At 35.7% G+C, this 16,149-nt stretch overlaps 1 protein-coding gene across 1 annotated transcript; it reads right to left on the reverse strand.

The window, feature by feature from the left end:
- Window positions 1-766: 766 nt before the first annotated feature.
- On the reverse strand, window positions 767-9,262 carry LOC757252 (multiple PDZ domain protein). Its single transcript, XM_001197734.4, has 4 exons — window positions 8,845-9,262; window positions 4,690-4,952; window positions 2,679-2,822; window positions 767-1,532 (listed from the first exon to the last, which is right to left on the reverse strand). Exons 1-4 carry the CDS (start codon window positions 8,858-8,860, stop codon window positions 1,380-1,382), a joined length of 576 nt encoding a protein of 191 aa, XP_001197734.1. The 5' UTR covers window positions 8,861-9,262; the 3' UTR covers window positions 767-1,379.
- Between the last annotated feature and the right edge of the window lie 6,887 nt (window positions 9,263-16,149).

Genomic DNA, 16,149 nt, shown 5'->3' on the forward strand with positions numbered 1-16,149 from the left:
CATCAATGTACACCCCTCTTTCTTTTCTTTTCTCTCTCTCTCTCTCTCTCTCTCTTTCCCCTTTTACCAATATTTTGTTCCTCTATACTCGTATTATTATGTATCCATTGAGGGTAGTCATGCTATCAAGCTTTGCTTATTTTATCAACCCTCCTGTTTGATTTTTTTTATGTTCGACATTATATTCTTTTGAAATGTGTAAAATTTGCAATGGTTTGTTGGTTACATATTTGTAAAAATGCCAAAGAAAAAGAAAATCAAACAGAAATAAATCAATCAATCAAATCAAATAAAAGAGAACCTTCATGTTAGTGCTGACTAAATGAGCGTAAATCAGGCTGAAGGTAAATAAATGTTCTTTATTCAAAGGGAAATTCAGATTTAACAAGATGCATCGATATTCTAATAAAATGACTAAATACGAATAAAACATCCCTTATATCAACCCTCAGGCATACCTCATTCACATGTGTTATGACATGGAAAGAAAAAAAAGAATGGAAATAAAGATATTATCTTATTAAAATAAAGATATTTTCTTATTAAGAAAGTTTCATCAGACAAACAGATAAAACAAGCTGTTTCATGTCAGCTGTTACTTTGATGTTTGTCTGCATGGCTTTTCATGGTGGTACATTGACAACACGATGATAGAGGCACAATTTAGATTTATAGCAAGAGGCGTATATATGCAGCATAAAATAGAGTCGGCGTAAGTCCCCTCCCCCCCCCCCCCCCCCCAAGAAGCTTCAGAAAGTCGCGGAGGGATGCTCAGGCCTCCTCTGGAAACGAATTCGCCATTCCCAATTTCTGTTTATTCCCGTTAAGTCGTTTCGATATCACTTTAAAAAAAAACCTTACGATTCCTACCAGAAGCTTTGGTCATATGCAATAGATATTATTTCTTGTATTGAATTGTATTCATCTATTCACGGTAAAACTCGCAATCAGGCACAACATATTGCTTTTCAGCGAGCACCTTTATTTAATCGGGAACAAACTCACCATTGTAGAATTAAAACAGATATTCATGAAGGATTGGAGAAGTGTACATTACACATAAGACATGTCCTACACCGCCACACATATACAATTTAACAAGGTTGCTGACTATACATAAACGCAATACAGTCCATGTTGGCCGTCATCCTCGCCAGCATAAAGAGTTATTTCAGCCCAAAACTGCAGCATCAATCGTAGTCCTCCTCGTTGCCGATGCTTTCCTCGGTTATAACTTCCAATCTTCACAACCAGTGTCCAACATGGCACTAGGATAGCATTCGAATCCCCTTTGATTGTGCTGTTAACTCATTGCCTCCTGGAACCGGTTGGCTCCTGTGTTAAGCCCATGGCAATGAATGAATTCAGTAGTCAACGAGTTAATCGAATTCGAGATAGTTCATGATGTTTTCTGGCCCTTCTGTCAGCTCAAGGATGACCTTTCGTCCCGATTGTTTGATAGCATGCACCACCTCAGCGTGAGTCTTCCCTTCCATCTCAAGACTGTTTACACTCACAATCCGATCCCCGATCTACAAAATAGAAAGAAGATTAAGCAAATGTATGGACACAATATTTCCACGGCCGTTCTCGCGTAATATTGTCCAAATTCGCGAATAATTGTAAAATTTTATTTTATGGGTCGCAATTTTTGTTATTCTCTCTCCCCATCTCGCAAAATTCCACCAAGAAACCCGGTTTATTTTGCATGGCACCAGTGAATTAAAATTTAAGTGGTGCTAATTGGATGTCGCGTGATAATTATGTATTACATCAAAAGGCGGTAAATTGCCACTATAGAAATGAAATCGTAAATGTAGTATAAACTTTTGCTGATATGATATGGAACATAAAAAAGTCGTTCTTCTTGGCAATCGTTGATGACCATAATGTGAGGATTATTCTTTAAACAATCATTGGTTACGAAGAGCATAATGCATCTGACCTATTAAATTGAATGTAATATTGATAACGATCTAGAAAATACTAAACTGTAGACTAGTAAAATGAAAAACAATCTCCTCAGAAATGCGCAATATAATTGGATATTGGAATGGGGATTAATATTTTCGAGAATTTGTATTTGATAAAGTTAGGAGGAGGAGGAGGAGAAGGAGGAGGGGAGGAGGAGCGGAGGAGGATTGAGAACAGGAGAAGAACAAAAAGAGAAAGAACAACAACAACAACAACTAAAAGAAGAAGAAGAAGAAGAAGAAGAAGAGGAGGAAGAGGAGTAGGGGAAATGAGGAGTAGAGGGAGAAGGAGGAGAAGGAAGAAGACGAAGAAGAAGAAAAAGAGGAAGAAGAGGAAGAAGAAGGGAAAGAAGAAGAAGAAGAGGATGACGAGGATGATGAGGAGGAGTAGGGGAAAGGAGGGGTAGAGGGAGAAGGAGAAGAAGGAGGAGATAGAAGAAGACGAAGAAGAAGAAAAAGAAAAAGAAGAAGAAAAAGAAGAAGAAGAGGAAGAAGAGGAGGAAGAAGAGGAAGAAGAAGAAGAAGAAGTAGAAGAAGAAGAAGAAGAAGAAGAAGAAGAAGAAGAAGAAGAAGAAGAAGAAGAAGAAGAAAAAGAAGAAGAAGAAGAAGAAGAAGGGGAGGAGGAGGAGCAGGAGGAGCAGCAGGAGGAGGAGGGGTGAGGAGACTTAAACGAAAGGTATCCAAGTTCTGGTCTTTCTTTCTTACCCTAACAACTCCTGATTCAGCAGCTGGTCCCCGTGAATCTAGAGTAGTCACAAAGACAGGTAAGACCCCGTACGGACTATCAGATCCTCCTGCTACGGTCAATCCAAAACCACGGAAATTTTTCTCTAAAGTCACTTTACGGACCTGTCAGTGATAGATAACATAGAACAAAATATATTATAATAACAATTAAATCAATAATCAGAGACAGAAACAGTAGTCATACATGAACTTCATTATCAAAGAATAGTAAGTAGAGACTACAAACGAATTGATATTTTCGGTAATCAACTCTATTTATCCTTACTGACGACAAAATATTGTTCAATGTAAAATCAACCTAACGGTTTTATTGTAATGCATTCAGTAACATTCAAATCAGAAATATAATCAATATAAGTAAGAATCATTAGCACATTTTATGGGAAACTTCAACCCTTGATCAAACGCTGTACCTTACCCTTACCCGAATCTTTAAAAAATAGCTGAAACCCTAACCCTAACACTATAATCATAACCTAAAACTTAATTATAACCCTAAACTAACACTATAATCATAACCTAAAATTCAATTATAACCCTAAACTAACACTATAATCATAACCTAAAACTCAATTATAACCCTAAACTAACACTATAATCATAACCTAAAACTCAATTATAACCCTAAACTAACACTATAATCATAACCTAAAACTCAATTATAACCCTAAACTAACACTATAATCATAACCTAAAACTCAATTATAACCCTAAACTAACACTATAATCATAACCTAAAACTCAATTATAACCCTAAACTAACACTATAATCATAACCTAAAACTCAATTATAACCCTAAACTAACACTATAATCTTAACCTAAAACTCAATTATAACCCTAAACTAACACTATAATCATAACCTAAAACTCAATTATAACCCTAAACTAACACTATAATCTTAACCTAAAACTCAATTATAACCCTAAACTAACACTATAATCTTAACCTAAAACTCAATTATAACCCTAAACTAACACTATAATCATAACCTAAAACTCAATTATAACCCTAAACTAACACTATAATCATAACCTAAAACTCAATTATAACCCTAAACTAACACTATAATCTTAACCTAAAACTCAATTATAACCCTAAACTAACACTATAATCATAACCTAAAACTCAATTATAACCCTAAACTAACACTATAATCTTAACCTAAAACTCAATTATAACCCTAAACTAACACTATAATCTTAACCTAAAACTCAATTATAACCTTTAACTAACACTATAATCTTAACCTAAAACCAAATTGCAACCCTATAACCCTAACCCTAACCCAAAACCCAATTACAACTATAACCCTAACCGAACACTATTATCTTTACCTAAAACCCTATAACCCTCACCTAAAACCCAATTATACCCCTAAACCCTAACATAACACTTTAATCTTAACCTAAATACCGATTATTACCCTCATCCTAACCTAACATTATATTCCTAACCTAAATCCCAATTGCAACCATAACCCTAGCCTAACATTATATTCCTAACCTAAAACTCAATTATAACCTTGACCTAACACTATAATCCTAACTTAAAATCCAATTAGAAACCTAATCCTAACCTAAAACCCAATTAAAACCATAACCATAACCCTAATCTAACACAATATTCCTTACCTAAAATCCAATTACAACCCTAATCCTAACCTAAAACCCAATTACAACCCTAATCCTAACCTAAAACCCAATTACAGCCCTAATTCCTAATCATAAACATAAACCCAATTACGACCCTAACCCTAACCTAAAACCCAATTGCAACCCTAACCTAAAACCCAGTTGCAACACTAACCCTAACCTAACTTATAATCCTAACCTAAAACCCAACTATAACCCTAACCCTAACCCTCACCTAAAACCCAATTGCAAGCCCAACCCTAACCCAACCCTCACCTAAAACCCAATTGCAAGCCCAATCCTAACCATGTACAAGTAATAAAACATAGCTTTACTTCAGAGGGTGTGATCTCGGGGTAGTCGTAGTCATCCTCGACCCCGTAGAAACCACGTGAATGACCAGCGTTATACGATGCCGTGCTGCTTTCAGTGATCACAGAGAAAGAATCCTCCATCATGTCCCCCTGGCCCACCGAGGATACATTCAGGCTAGCCGTGTCCGAGTTCGTCGCGTACGGAGGCGGTGGCGAATCGCCCGATGATGACGGGGTTACGACGGTGAAGTCATGGAGCTCGAATGAGACATGACTGTTGGTATCTGTCAGGACCACATGCAGAGAGTATAGATCAATCGATTAGAACGGAGTATTAGTGTATGGATTTATGGACAAGTAGTAGATATAAGAACTGACAGGTGTTTGAGTATGGAATAAATGCAAACAAAACATTCTAAAGCTACATTGTGTGCCGGGATTGTGTGCGGATCAATAAGCCTACGATTGTCGTTTGAATGATAAACTGAACAAACTTCCTTTTCTCTCTCCTCATTCTTCTTCTGACTTTCATTCTTTACCTTCTCTTCCTATTTCTCTTCTTTCTTACATCCATCATAATCCATATCATTTCATTGTTTTTGTCTGTATACTCTGCTTTTGTTATTATTATACTTCTACCTTATTATGAATGACACTGTGTCAACATTATTTTAAGGAACTTAAATTCTACAAGCTATTATGCTTGTTTATTAAGTTCCCCTTTTTCACAGGTAATTTCGAAATTATTTAGTGTAAATGCCATACAAACTTTTGCTATGTAGATGTCTCTATTGTTCACGAATATCAATTTTGTAAATATGCTATGTTTTGTTAATGTATTGTATATTTTGTTTTCATGTAAAATAAAGGAAACTAAACTGAAACTAAACTGAAAAATCCAGAACTTCTCTCCTGCAAGGTCGATTATTCTCAACATTCAAAACTATGTTGAACATCACAGACTGCAGCACATTGTAATACTAATGGGGCGTTGCAAGAAAGTTGCGATTGATTGCAAGTTGCAAAATTTGCAACTGATATTTGCAATCGTTGCAAGTCAACTTTCTTGCAACGCCCCACTAGTCTCCTATAAATTTCCTAGGATTTTTTTTGGATAGTAGTTTTAACAATTAGAATTAAAAGTTGTTGTTATCCCCCCCCCCCCCCTCTCTCTCTCTCTCTCTCTCTCTCTCTCTCTCTTTACTAATGGGGCGTTGCAAGAAAGTTGAGTTAATAATAATAATATTCAATTTGTATATAGCGCTTAATACATCTGGGACGTCTCTGAGCGCTTTACAGATATAATATTACCCCGGTCATTGGATCAAGTGCTTGCCCGCACACACTGTGTGCACAATCTCCACACCCTGGGGAGCATTCCAGCCAGGCATTACTTCAGTTGCGATCAATTGCAAATTTGCAATTAATCGCAAGACTTACGCTTGCTTTGGGGGATTTGCAATTGATTGCAAGTTTCTTGCAACGCCCCATAAGACTAATATTGTAATGACATAAATATAGAATTCTTCTAGAGTTGAATGGATCTCTTAAACAATTTTTTTTATTTCCCACATTTTATCAAAGGATTTCATTCCCATGCACGTATATAAATATAATCTGCATAGTGTGAATGTATTTTGAGAACAATATGCATAGATAATAGACTTAAATTTTATTATTTTGATCCATCAGTCTGACTGAGCTAACTAAAGAATATTGTAACCTTATTTGGGTGTTTTAACACAACGGGAGAGAGTCACATCGCATGATCAGGCTATTCTTTCTGTGATCTGTCATTTACAATGAGATATATTATTAAAGAATGTGTATTGTTATGAAGTGTAATATATGAGAACGCACTATTAAAGTTCAAGGTAAAAGTCACGGATGGCAAACTAAGATGAAAGAGAGTGGAGAGGGTTGGGCCCATGGTGTGATTATGAGCAAACATACAGACATTTCAGAGGCAGTGGGTCTATTCTGTACGACTGACTTTTGTCTAATTTGATGACGGAGAGCGAGATTACAATCAAAATTGGAATGATATTGTTAGGCCACATACTGAGCGGTCTTTTCGGAGACACAGATTCGAGTCATTGTTAACGTGTGAAAAAGACTGTTTCACTTTAATATCTCCAACATTGCTTTCTACTTCTACTTCTATGGTAATACTCATCAACGCGTATTCAGCATCTAGATGAGGCTTTAATCAAATAGAAATAAAAATTCCCCAATAGCGCCGAGAACTAGCGTTAACAGGAATTGAAATTTTAAAAAAAACTTACAAAGACTCTCTATCTGAAGAAGATGAAGCACTAACAAACCATGAACGTGTATATTTTGACTGATCCAAGGCGAATAATTGTATATTTCGTTTGTTTACTTATTTGTTTGTTTGTTGCGTTTGCTTAAGTTGTTATTGTTGATGTTGTTGTTGTCTGAAGGGTCTAGTCCTGTACGTCACAACATGTCTTACAATGTCTTAAAGCTTATCTGCCATAGTTTACAGGAGGGATTAGACCGCCCTACAAGGTCACTGGACAGGTGGTTATCTCATCAACTCAGCTCTCAGTTAACATAAGAAAAAGAGGATCATGGGGGACCAATGGTCACCGATTAAGCATTGTTTGTTATATAGAGGGCGCAAGTAGCTACAAGTAGTGCAGTGGGTCTTTAAAGGAGCTTTGCTCTAAACTTAATAATCAATTAAATTAAACGAACAAATGTCGAATGACGTGATTATTACTGCCTGTGCAACAAAAAGTACTCAAAACAAGATAGAATCATTAATTTTGTGTGTGTAGTTTACCCCCTCGAAAAGCAAGTGTGATCTATACATTGCGACTATCACCTGTATTATTATTATTATTGTGGTGGCAGTGGGGTCGAGTTGTGTGTGTGTCGCATGGTGGGGGGGGGGGGTGGGGGGGGGGGTAGTAGTGTGTTTGGTTGGATGGGGTTATTTGTTTTATGTTAAAACTGATTTCATTTTTGTTTTCATCAATAATTTGTACAATCTATGTAATGAAAATGTTTTGAATTCATGTCAAGGAAAAACAACTGTATTTTATTTCCAAGATTAATTTGTATTATTTGGAATCAATTTAAAAAAACTATTGAGAAAAAAGTTATGAAACAGTACAAGCAAAGAGCAAATGCATGGGGCAGAAAATATGACATCACGTATTTAGTCAGAAGTTGACCCCCAATATGACAGTCAAAATGGAAATAATGGGAAGAATAGTTCGTATTTAATCAGTTACGCCCATTACTTTGAGGTAGGTAGACTTTACAAGCCCCTCTCCCGCACCTCAGACTTCCTCTATCTTTTTATTTCTTTTCGGTATTCTCCCTTTTATCATCTAGCTACACGACATCTGGATGTACAATATTCCAATTTTAATTCTGATTAAAATGAATACAGTGTGTCAAATGACCTCAATATTTATATTTGACTCAGAATTACTTTTAAAATGTATGCAATAATGAAGGTGTGTTGTATAGGGAGGCTTGGGTGTTTGCGGGGGAGGTTACGTTAAGACCATATCCATCCATGCATCATGATAATATATTCATATACATTTCCCCAATGAAAGCTTTGTCATTTTACAGCTCATAGAAACCATGGATTTGCAACTATTGCATTGAATAGTGCTCAAATAGTTAGCATTCAGACAGACATTTTTTTTTAAAATAGATTTTGAAAAGGATTGTATCGAAAGATTACCCAAATTACTCAAAAAAATCTTGTTTTCAATTGCTTTAGAGGATATTTTGTTCGCGAGAGGAAATATAAAAATGCGTCACTGATATTCATGATTATCATGGTAAAAATGTCAACTTTATCATTAAAATAGAAAGGAGGTTCCTGTTGGAATTTCACAGCCGAGTATAGTTCTGCTTGTACGTATTTCGAATAGGAGATTTGCATGTCTCTCTCTCAACTTTCAGAACTTCATAACTCTTTCATTCTTTGTCCGTTTTTCTAAACTCATTCTCTATCCGTCATGCATTTCTCTCTGATATTTTGTTTCTGCTAAATCCAACTACATATTATTTCCCCTTAATATTTATTTTAACTTTGCAATCAAATCCCATATAGTTACCATCATGACCGTGCCTTAATCTCTTTTGGTTCTGTCAACAATTTAGTTCCATTTCCAGATAAAAACTTACCGCCTTCCAGGCTCATCCTGTTCTCTTAGCAGACGATAAATATCCAAACTGTTTCAGATCAGATTCCACTTGGTCGGGCCAGGAATCCCTTGGTTTGTCTTAATGGTTGATCAACTTGTCTTCTTGTGCTAGTATGATCAGACGTCTTCCAAAGACATGTTAATGTATCATTAACTCAATATGAAGAACTAAGCAAGTCTGTCAGCTTACACAAATTCAACAAGTGTACCTCACTTGGTTAGTTCGTTTGTTTTTTCCAAGATCTTTGTGTTTGTCCTTGCACAGTCTAATAGCGCAGTATTATTCCGTGCAAAGACGACTAGCTAGAGCGTGCATGTACGTATCGGTGGGAATGCGGTTCAACTGGTCTTTTTGTCATTGTTCGTCTTATTAAGTTCGATTTTCATTTGTTTTCTCATTGTTCTCTGCTCAAATAATAATCTTTTGGAAAGGGGTGTGCTTGGGTTGCGCCATTCAGGGCACAGACCGTGTGAGTGGGTGTGCATGATCAAAGGGCATTTATTCGACAATGCTTTGAAGGAGAATGATCACCGTACATTGACGTGGGACTGTGACGTCGCGTCGCCTAGGGGTGGAGTGGGAGGGGGGGGGGGGGGGGGGTAGAAGGGTAGATCATGACAGACAAAAATGTGCTCATTGCCAGTTGTGAAGAATGCAAACAGGAAGGAAGAGAACGAGAGAGAGAGAGAGAGAGAGAGAGGGGGGGGGGATTGACCGAGATGGGGGTAGAGAGGGGGAGAGGAGGGGAAGGGAGGAAGGGAGCCAGAGAGAGAGAGAGAGAGAGGGAGAGAAAGAAAGAAAGAGAGAGAGAGAGGGACAAACAGAGAGAGAGAGGGGGAGAGTCCCGAGGGGAGAGAGGGGGAGGGGAAGGAGAAAGAGAGGCGAGAGAGAGAGAGAGAGAGAGAGAGATAACGAGAGAAAGAGTGAGAGAGAGAGAGAGTGAGAGAGAGAGAGAGAAAGAGAGAGAGAGAGAGAGAGATGGGCGGGGCGCTGATTTAATTTTTGATATTTGCAACTCCAAATGATATTAAGGATCCCATTTCCTTTTCTTAGCGGAATAAAGAGAGATTTGTGAAAGTAAACACTGAGATAGATATAACTAAACAATCTGTCTTCACATTCCGGTGATTACAAATATTTGCAGCAAATAAAAAAGAACTAGTCATTCGTTACCATTTTTTTTTTTTTTATCTCTCTCTCTCTCTCTCTCTCTCTTTCTCTTTCTATCACGCTCTCTCCCTCTTCCTTCACTCATCAATTCGTCCATAAACTAACAGAGCATTTACAAGAAATTCTGATCTCGATCCCCTCCAAATCCGTATCCTTTCTTTTCTCGACGTTATCGTTTGGTTAAGAATTACTTTAAATTAGTTCGTACGATATGAAAACATATTCAACAAGTTTCATTACAATTCATATTCGCTATCAGAACTTAGATAGTTTCTTTCGATATCGTCAATAATGATGGCGATTATATTCGTGCACTCTTGTAAATACAACTATCATAATCGGGTGTTATTATGTTCTATGCAGTGGTAGATTTAAACTTGATTGTATAGACCGCCGAGTCCACAGGGACAGAAATAAAAGACATTCATCATTTTCAATGAATGTACACTACGACGGTTCAACACAAAACAATTACGTCGATGTTGCCTTTTATAATCAAAATACCTCGACGCCACATTATAATCAATATGATTGGCATTGTAATCGAGTCTCTAACCTTCCTAGGACATTCCATTATACATACAGGAAATCATTCATGTTTAGGGCGATTGCGCGCTGTGTGTCCCCATAAATTATGTCCATATTTCACACGTTTGAATAAAACCTTGATTGAATTGAATTGAATTGAATAGTCATAATTATGAAGAGATATGTGGATAATACACCCACAGGGCACATTGCACGGAATCTATCAAATCATGGGCTGTATGGCCCGAATTCACAAAGGAGGTTTGTCGACAAACCTAGGTTTTCGTGCGTCATTTGACGCGTTTTTACAAACCAGGTTTGTAAAAAACGCGTCAAAACGCGTCATCGTAATTATGACGTACATAAACCTAGGTTTGTCGACAAACCTCCTTTGTGAATTCGGGCCTATCATCATAATGAGTTTAATTCCTTTTGCTCAACATTCTTCTATTTACTGAAAAAACAGAGGTGGAACATAAAGGAGGAGGGCATGTATACACAGGGAAAGGAGCCAGGTAGTTATTCCAAGTAAAAATGTTAACCCTCCTCCTGTCCAAATCATGTAAATAGTCTACGGAAGTGCATTTGGGGCTTTGAATAGCTCAGCTTTTGGCGTTTGAAAGGGATAAACAAAATTAACAAAGTTCCCCCTAAGAACCTTGTGACTCATATTTCTCTTGATAGCATTACTCTCTGTCTTTTCAATCGTTAGTATGTGTATTTATTGACTTCTTTTCTTCTTCATCATCTGTCTACTGGATCATAAACCTCTGTCTTTCGTCTTCCTTCCAATTTTCCTACACTGTAAAAAAGAATTTGTTCATTGGTAATTTTTACGTATTTTTTCCATGTAGAATTTACTTGAAAACATTAGTTTAGCCACTTACGCACTAAATTTAAGTCTTGCTAACTCAAACTTTCAATTTAGTAGAACATACGTGGAATATTTAAGTAAAATCAAATACATAAGAACTTTAAGTAATTTTTAGCTTGTATTAATTTAGTAATTTTAACTCAAAATCAGAAATTATACGTATTACTCAAACAATTTATGTTGATTATTCTTATCTTTTTAAAGTAAGGACCGATGCAGTGCGTAATAGAAATATTTACATAATTTATGAATATTCATTAAGACCAAATTAAACTCTTTTTTAAATAAAACAATTCTTTTTTGTGGTTGAATGAAAATTTAAGGACTTCAAAACATTTACTAATTCATTTAACATGGCTAAGCAAAGACAAGACAATTTTTAATTGTTACCCAGTTAAAAACAAATCAAAACTTGATATTTCAGGAAATTGTCAACCAATTTTCCTTTTAAGATGCTACGATCAAGTATATATAAAATTTGGAGCCTTTCAATATGTGTCGAATTGAAGCGTATGTAATAGTTTGTGATGGTGGTAGATATAATATATTTTATATATATATATATATATATATATATATATATATATATATATATATGAGTAAAAATTTATTCAGCAAAATAAGTAAATTCTACTTAAGATGCCGTAGGTTATATTTACTTAATAAAAATAAGGCAATTCTTTTCCTCAATTTTATTGAGTTATTTCGACTATTATTTTTTTACAGTGTAGATTGTATCTGTGTAAATTTCAAATTTTCAAGATCTTCTTCTCTATCTCCAATCTTTATTTTTCACACCTGTCCTCGTGTATTTTGATAAAATGACAGAGCACTGTATAATGTGGCTTGGTACAAAACAGAAGAAAATGATAAGGAAGGAGATAAGACTGAAGAAAAAGAAAGAAATGAGGTTCAAATATATTAGAAACAGTGAAACCCCAGTCATACAAACGAGACAAACTTCAGACCGACTTGAGATCGACAACAGATTGATTACATTGCCTTCAATGGCCAAGAATCGGTCGGTTAGGCATGCGATGTGGAGTCGGTTAGGCGGTGTGGCTGAGGAACAAGTTTTAACAAAAGTTAGCAGAGGTATTGGGAAAGACATGTACTTAAAAACTGACATAAAAATCGATAACACTCACAAATGCATGGAGTTAGAACAGAATAAAAACACAGTTGATGCCATCAGTAGTTTTCAATTCAATCATGTTCTTTAATTTCATTGTCATTTTCCCATATTAATATACATAGATATTTCCAGGGCCTCTCTTTCTCTCTTTCTCTCTCGGTTCATACTTTCGCTTACACGTCTCGTTCATTTGATTAGAAGAAAAATTGCAGAATTACATCCCGTATCCAGCAATCGCATATTATAAACTTTCAATTCCAGCAATTCAAATTGTCCTTCAAATACATACATATATTATTGAGAAAAGTAACATTGGAAAATGTCATAAATACGGTAGCGCAACTGACAAGTTATTAAATTCAAGGGTTATTTCATTACAAATGGTATAGTTATACATGAACCAGGATACTCCAAGTCAATCCATTAGTGGGTAGTCTTACATACAGCCGGGCTTCATGCAAAGCAAGACCACTTCAAATCTAACAAAATTGTTTGGAATCAAAGGCTATGTGACATACACTTCATACAGATTCACATACATGTAGTTGTAAGAAAGCAAGATGGACGAGTCCATTTGTTTCATTTAGAGCGAAGTTCCTTGCATGGAATTCACAAATATTCTTTGCCAAATACACCAATGACATCCTGGGATTAAGATAACTTGTACTAGGTATACTGCCTAATCTCTACATATTTAAGCCATTATAAAAGTCAATCAGTTAAATCTTAATCACAACGGCTTGTCACAGAATTCGAGAAATCCTTCCAAAGAATGGCATTTCAAGATGAAGGCAATTTAAGACCAGGGACCCGTTTCACAAAGCCCTTCTTCAATGACAAATGACAAAAATCAGTGACAAATCTGCTGATAACCAATCAGAAGCAAGGATTTCCCTCGCTTGTAACAAAAACTGTCATTTGTCACTGATGACAAGTTTTGTGAAATGGGGCCCAGAGCAGCCTTAACATCAAATACAAGAGGGAAAGAAATTGTTGAGCCTCAATTAACAATACCATTCTTCTCATTTTCTATCTTGAACCATTATCTATTTGATACTTCATGCATATTATGTAGTTGGGCACATATAGATTCTACTAAACAGTAGTCATCTTCAGACAACCATAACAAATTTGAATCAATGCCATTATAAAAAGACATGAGAATTAATCACACACAATCCATCCATCAGACTCACAGTAAACTAAATCCATAGTCTCACGTTTCTTTGCATTTGTCTACGATACATAAAACATTTCTTTCATAGAATTTTCTAAGAGGAGAAAATAATGGGTCATTAAGATATCACTAAATCACTTTCATCAAATGGAAAACAAAAATTGTTGTATATGAACATGTATAGCAGTTATCTCGCTCAATATTCAAATGTGCTACACTTGCCTTCATGGGCTTTCTTTTTTTATTTTGTGGGGGGGGGGGGGTGTAAATTTTCTAACACCTACGTACAAACAAAAATCATTGAAATGTATCTTTTAATGAGCTTACAGTTACATAAAAGTTTGGTGTTTATATGCAAATGTGTATAAAAGTAATGATGGTTGAAGTAGCAAATGTGAGATTAAATGAAAAAAAAGAAAGAATAGCAGTTACATTGTGCACTTATAACTAAGTACATTCTCATACCCGATCCCCTGGTTTACATATGTGACATTCCAAATGACTCTATGTATATTGTGTTAGTATAAATTGCACTGCATGTGGATTGTGGAGAAAGGAAGACAAAACAATATGCACATTTGCTCCATTACATAACAATATCAAAAACAAACAAAAGAAATCACATGATAATCTCTCAATTATCCCACTGCAAGTATTCAAGTGTTAACAAAATCAATTCTAGGATTAAATTCACTAAATTTTGCTACATGACTTGATTCATGGTGTTCCAGCATATACACTGCTACGATTTGGAGTTTCCGAGATAAAAATGAAGTATATAAATTATCATTTTCCACTTCAACTCTCAACTCTCATTACATTCTGCAAAGACTGATTGCTTTCATGCAGCATGGGTTCTGAAGAAAGTGAATACCTTTATGATCAAGCTGTTTCATTAGGAAAACTAAGATGAGATTTCACATTGGAAACAAGAAATCTACAATATGTGTTCATTAACATATCCCTTATTGAATCAAATCTGTCAACCCATTCCCTTTAAATAAAAAAAATATCACATCTGTTAATGAGGTGTCCAAAGACATGCCTATTCTGCACTATGCCATATGAGATTCACCAGGGGAGTGTTTCACCAAACTTGTCATCAGTGACAAATGACAGTTTTTGTAATAAGCTACTGAAATCCTTGCTCCTGATTGGTTATCAGACTTGTCACTGATTTCTGTCATTTGTCATTGAAAAAAAAGCTTTGTGAAACGGGTCCCAGATTGTTTTCATACCAGAGGCAAGAAATAAAACTTACAGATGAAAAGAGAAAAAGAAAAGTGAGGTAAAAAGCATTAGATTGTGATTCAGGTGTTGATATGTAACGATACCAGATGACATCACAAGGGAGTACAAAATGATCTTGTAAAACAAGTTCTTGTTTTGTCTTTAGGCAAGGACAGGGGTATTCAATCATGAATGTACATGTATGTAACTTGGGACCCGTTTCACAAAGCATTTTTTCAATGACAAATGACAAAAATCAGTGACAAATCTGCTGATAACCAATCAGAAGCAAGAATTTCACTAGCTTAAAACAAAAACTGTCATTTTTCACTGATGACAAGTTTTGTGAAATGGGGCCCAGGTTGCATTTTAGACTTGGAGAGCGTTACTTGTCTTGTGCAATAACAAAAATTTCACAAAATGCGAAATAAGATGAACTATACTGAACAACCATTATTTCAACTTCATCTAAGTAAATGCATGAAGTCATTTCAAGAAATAAATTTTGAGGCCATGTGAAAGCCGGGCTCTCTATCTTGTGTATTATGTAGGCATTACGATTCCCTCTTGTAACACAGAATTGCTTCCTTATAACAGTGTATCTAAATGGCCCTAAAATTGACCAAAACGTTTTTGCCAGGATCTCATGAGTGGATTCTGTATAGATGCAGAGCAATTTAGAGTAGAAGTACTTACAAATACATGTACATGAAAATTAATTGAAAAATGGCATGAAATTATATGAAATAAACAGATCTCATACATGTAGGGATTCTAAGAATTATTGCCATGTCTTGATCAAAACATTAAATATGCAATGCAAAATGTACAAATTACCAAACAAAATGCTTCAAGATAAAAGTGATCAAACCAAGTTCATAATACAAATGTATCAGTCCAAATTATACAAAGATGATGACACATATATGATACAGAGCAAAAAAAAAACGAAAAATGTGGATGGCAGCATATACTAGCAGCTGTAGAATAAATATATGACAGCTATAGCCAACACAAAGCAGGATACTATGTAAGAATGAAGTATAAACGACTGTCCTAGCTGGGCCTGTTTTCTAAGGCCTTGTGATAGATCGAAATCAAATTCTCGCTTGCACTCTCCTATCTCTTATGTACATCGTTGGCGTCCGAATGATATCAACCGCTAATATA

The sequence above is a fragment of the Strongylocentrotus purpuratus genome, unplaced genomic scaffold (genome assembly GCF_000002235.5).
Source record: "Strongylocentrotus purpuratus isolate Spur 01 unplaced genomic scaffold, Spur_5.0 spur5_scaffold_3, whole genome shotgun sequence".
In the NCBI taxonomy this organism is placed as follows: domain Eukaryota; kingdom Metazoa; phylum Echinodermata; class Echinoidea; order Camarodonta; family Strongylocentrotidae; genus Strongylocentrotus; species Strongylocentrotus purpuratus.

Bases quoted from the DNA above. Each gene is read 5' to 3' on its own strand.
- LOC757252 (XM_001197734.4), bottom strand. The intron at 2,823-4,689 runs GTAAAGCTATGT...TATCACTGACAG, and splicing joins CCGAGATCACACCCTCTGAA to GTCCGTAAAGTGACTTTAGA. The intron at 1,533-2,678 runs GTAAGAAAGAAA...TCTATTTTGTAG, and splicing joins CTGAATCAGGAGTTGTTAGG to ATCGGGGATCGGATTGTGAG.